Below are 4,434 nucleotides of genomic sequence, written 5' to 3'. Positions count from 1 at the left end.
AACAGCAAAGTGTTGACCGAGTTTCTACGTTTGACGGCCGTGTTCAAGCCACTCGAAATTTCCCTCACACGTTTCCTAAAAAAAAAAGTCTCTGTTTGGTTCGCTAGAATATCTAGTACTATAAAAAGAATTTTGTATACATGAAGTACTAAACGAAATTTATTTACAAAACTTTTTCACGGATGGATACAACTTTGCGTGACGAATCTAATAACAGTAATTAATCCGTGATTGGCTACAGTAATGTTATAGTAACCATCATCTAATCGTGCGGCCAAAGACCTCATTAGATTCGTCTCGCGGAGTTGCGCAGAATTGTGGAGTTAGTTTTGCAAACTGCCTTCATTTAATATTAGTAATTAACGGTCAAAGTTTCCTAGTACAACTAGTACTATAGAACCAAATAGGACCTGTTTTTTTTTACACACCAAACAGGGCCTGTTACCAAGCCACTCCTGCATACAGCTCTGTTCGATGCGCTGCTACTCTCTTTCCATCCTTGTTTTCGCCACGCCAACTCTTCTTCAGCTTCCGCAAAAACCAAAATAACTGGCACGTCTTGGCAAAAGATCGGCCCGGCTGCGGCCTTACAGCAACTCCAACAAACAGATTGATTTTCTTCTTTTCTCTTTTCATTTTTTCTTAATACAAAGGATTGATATTGAAAAAACATAATCCAGTAGATTGATTTTTCATCTCCTTTTTTTCTTTATTTTTTCTCAATCTCCAATAATTTTTCGCCAATCCCCAATAGAAAGGGGAGACATCGCATCTCCCTTTCTATATAGAAAGGAGAAAAAAATCAATATGCTGAAACACTTCTTACATATATGTTGGAATTGAGAAAAAAAATTCCTATATAGTGAGAAAGAAGAAGATCAATTTGTTGGAGTTGCTCTTGATTCACCATGATTCTGGAACACGCCGCCTTTGTTTTTTTTTTTTTGGCAAACCCTCTCGTGGCGGCGGCTGGCCCGCAACGCAGCCGAAGAATATGATGATCCGGGTCAGCAGCGGATGCTCGAGGCGAGCTACGACCTACGAAACGGCCCACCGCCAGTGACCGAGGGCCACCACCACGTTCCCCGGCGACGCGGTTGGCAAAAAGGCAGGAGGAGAAATCACCAGGAAACACACGCGGCCTTTCCTCCCCTCTATAAAACCGACCGGCCCGACCGACCGGTCCACGCCGTCTCGCCCTTGCTCAAATCCCCACCCCAAACCGGACCCGCGAAAGCTCCCTTGACCCGGCTCCGCTTCCGCCCCACGATCGCAAGGAGGAAGAGGAGGGAGATGAGCTACTACGGCCAGCAGCCCCCCGTCGGCGTCCCGCCGCAGCAAGGTGCGCGGCGGCGGCCTCTCTTCCCGTCTCCTTCCCGCTCCTGTTTGCTTCAACTTTTTTTTTCTGTGTGTTTGTTGCTTAGTTACTTTTCGTGACTCGTGAGGCTAAACTCGCTGGCGTTTGGATCTTTGATTCCTGCAGGCTACCCGGGGAAGGACGGCTACCCGCCGCAGGGGTACCCGCCGGCCGGCTACCCCCCGCCGGCGCAGGGCTACCCGCCGCAGGGGTACCCGCAGCAGGGCTACCCGCCGCCGTACGCGCAGCCGCCGCCCCAGCAGCAGCAGAGCAGCGGGCCTTCCTTCATGGAGGGATGGTACGTTCCTTGATTTCCTCCTCATCTCGTCCCCTCCACTTTTGTGCTGCTTGCCTTCGCAGGCTCGTTTCCGGCTAGTAGATGGGATGCCTGCCTCCCTGGAATCTCCTTACCGGATTAGGTCGGAAGTTTTAGTGCTAGTTTAGAGGGTTGCTGACTTCACGCGCTGGGAGGATCACCGGTCAGATCTGCCCGGCGGCCCCCGGCGCCGGCGGCGGGCGCGCTTACGTTTGCCGCGGTGTGTGGGACCCACCCTGGGAAAGGGTAGCCCGCCAGCCTCGTGGCCCTCGCGACGTGTCCGCCGCTGCACGCAAACGCGCACACGTATCCCGCGCGGAGGGAGGCGGCTGTGTCTTTTTGCCTGATGCTACGGAGACCGTCCGATCTGAGGAGGCGGGCGTCTCTGCAGTCACGTTCTTGTTGCCGATTCGAGTTTGGTGGCGTTCTGCCTTGGCTGCCGAAAAATACTCGAGAAGTAGTTGTCAGTGTGAAAGCCCTCGATTCTGAGATTCCTTCGGGGCGAGGTCACCTGGATAATATTTCTCTTTTTTCTAAAAAAAAGGAAAATAATATTTCTCGTTTTGGTTTGGTTGGGAGGATAACATATTTCCGTTGACGCGCTGATACCAATGAGATATTGAGATGTGGTAGATGCTCTAGCACTAGTGTTGTACTTACAATATCACAATTGGGAATTGGAATCTGTCGATGGATGGCTGGGCATTTTGAAGGAATATGTTACAGCTATGCATCATAGTGATCTTTACATTTTAGTAACGTATGCTTTGGAGTTGGCATGTGCTTTCCTTTCGTTTGATCCTTATCTGATGTCCGTTTCCCTTGTGGTTGAACAGCTTGGCTGCCCTCTGTTGCTGCTGCCTCCTGGACGCCTGCTTCTGAGAGGGCCCTCGACGACGGATTCGAGATGGACTGCAAGTGAAATGAAAGTGCCTCATGGAAGAAACGGCTTGAAATGCTAGTGTCCTAGACTAGCTTTCTTGTCCTGCATTATCGTCTATTTTTTTCGTTCTCTTTTTATGAAACCCTGCAACGAGACTTCTAGTACTAGTAATCTGTTGATGTTGGGTTGATTGGATGTGGATTGCCGAGTTTCTGGTGGAATTCAACCTGGGATTATGGAGTGCGCAACTTGGTTTTTCTAAGACATTTTGCTTGGTTTCTTCGCCGTTACTCTGTTGCTGATCACGTTTTGCTCGCTAAGAAAAACAGAGTATCTGCGCGTTAGCCGCCGGGTCTCGCTCGCCCGTGATGTTTGACTGTGGCGGCTATTCGAATCATCTTGTTCTTATTCTTATCTGATGATCGACCTGACATTTTGCTGGGAAGATGGAGGCGGCACTGCTTGATGCTTGACTTCCGGGGTCAGCATCAGCAATCCAGCTTTACGCTGTTCTTTTTTTTTCCTGGCCTTCGAGATGGGTCTGCTTTTTCAGCCTGGATAATTGGGCACGTTCACACAGTACAACAGTGACACGTTCCTATTTCGGGTTGCACAATACGGTATGTTTAGACTTTAGAGCTTAGGGAGTAGTGAGGTTCGCTTATGTTAGGAAAAAAAAGTTGCCACGTTATGTTGGACGGGGCAGTGTCCGTGGGCTGGCTAACTCACAACTCATGCCGTGGCACGCATCCGCGACCCTGCACATGACAAAGCCTCCCACTCCCAAACTACAAAAAGAAAAGGAAAAAAAAATCCAATGCTTGGGCCGAAGATGACACGTCATCGCCTTAGTAGTTGGTAGACGCTCTAATCACCCGAGAGCACACGTAATTGCGCACGGCAACCTTGTCATCCGGACAGAGTCACACTTGTGCTCAAGTTGCCGCTGGTACACGCCTCCAATTCTTTTTCTTTCTTTTGAAGGGGAAGCAGGATCACTACTATTTCATATAAGGAGAAGTCTCCAGTTCTCCGTCTGAAGGAACTGACGCATGAATCACGGCTAGACGCTCGAGACCAAGCGGGCATTTCCTTTTCACGGGGTGTGATGAGTGTTTGGCAGTAGCAACCCAGCGTATGCGCGTTCATCAGCGAGGTGTGCGCACAGCAGCACGGCGCACTTTGTAGCGTCCACCCGTGGATGTGACGCGACTCGTCTCCAACCTCTTGCCGGCTCGAAACGAAACATCGCGTGAGTCCAGCCCAGCCACGATTTCGCGTCAACGTGAGATCTGCATCGGCGTTTCGTACAGGTGCGAAACCTGGCGCAGAGCGCAGCAACTTCTCCGTGCATGTGCAGTGCGTGTCAGCGTAATAACTACAGAGTCTACTAGTACTAGCTGCGAACTCTGTGCAAACTAAGAAATATCTAGCCCCATTTGTCAGGGCTCCGCGAGCGGCTATGAAATCGGCTCCGGCTGTAGCCGTGCTAAACGGGCAGGGCCGGCCCTGACATTTTTTTTTGGCCCGGTGCGGAAAAAAAAATGAAGGCCCCCATTCACCATAAAAATACAAGATAATATTAAAAAATTCAGTGTCATTAACCAATCTCACACTAACAAGTTTAAAATACAAAAGAGAAATGTCTCTAGAGCATTTAAAACAATTTCTTCTAACAGTTCCTTGAAGGGTATGGTTTCTTTTTCTGAATAAATTTGTCCATAGCACCTTTCTGTGATTAAATCAACTCATCTTAACGTTTCTTTTTTCTTCTTTTCTCACTGCCGGATGCAAACTTTCTACTGGAAGACATGTGATTTAATTGGGTGACCCTACAAACTGAAAAGAAAACTATCATTGATACAAAAATCGAAATTA

General features: G+C 48.8%; 1 protein-coding gene across 1 annotated transcript; it reads left to right on the top strand.

The window, feature by feature from the left end:
• Window positions 1-1,139: 1,139 nt before the first annotated feature.
• On the top strand, window positions 1,140-2,822 carry LOC120693092 (cysteine-rich and transmembrane domain-containing protein WIH2-like). The gene is made up of 3 exons (XM_039976500.1): window positions 1,140-1,342; window positions 1,484-1,655; window positions 2,510-2,822. Exons 1-3 carry the CDS (start codon window positions 1,294-1,296, stop codon window positions 2,553-2,555), a joined length of 267 nt encoding a protein of 88 aa, XP_039832434.1. The 5' UTR covers window positions 1,140-1,293; the 3' UTR covers window positions 2,556-2,822.
• The last annotated feature ends 1,612 nt before the right edge of the window (window positions 2,823-4,434 follow it).

This window comes from Panicum virgatum, chromosome 2K (assembly GCF_016808335.1).
Source record: "Panicum virgatum strain AP13 chromosome 2K, P.virgatum_v5, whole genome shotgun sequence".
NCBI lineage: Eukaryota > Viridiplantae > Streptophyta > Magnoliopsida > Poales > Poaceae > Panicum > Panicum virgatum.
Note: the sequence above shows the minus strand (reverse complement) of the source record. Positions and strands in the feature narration are given on the sequence as shown.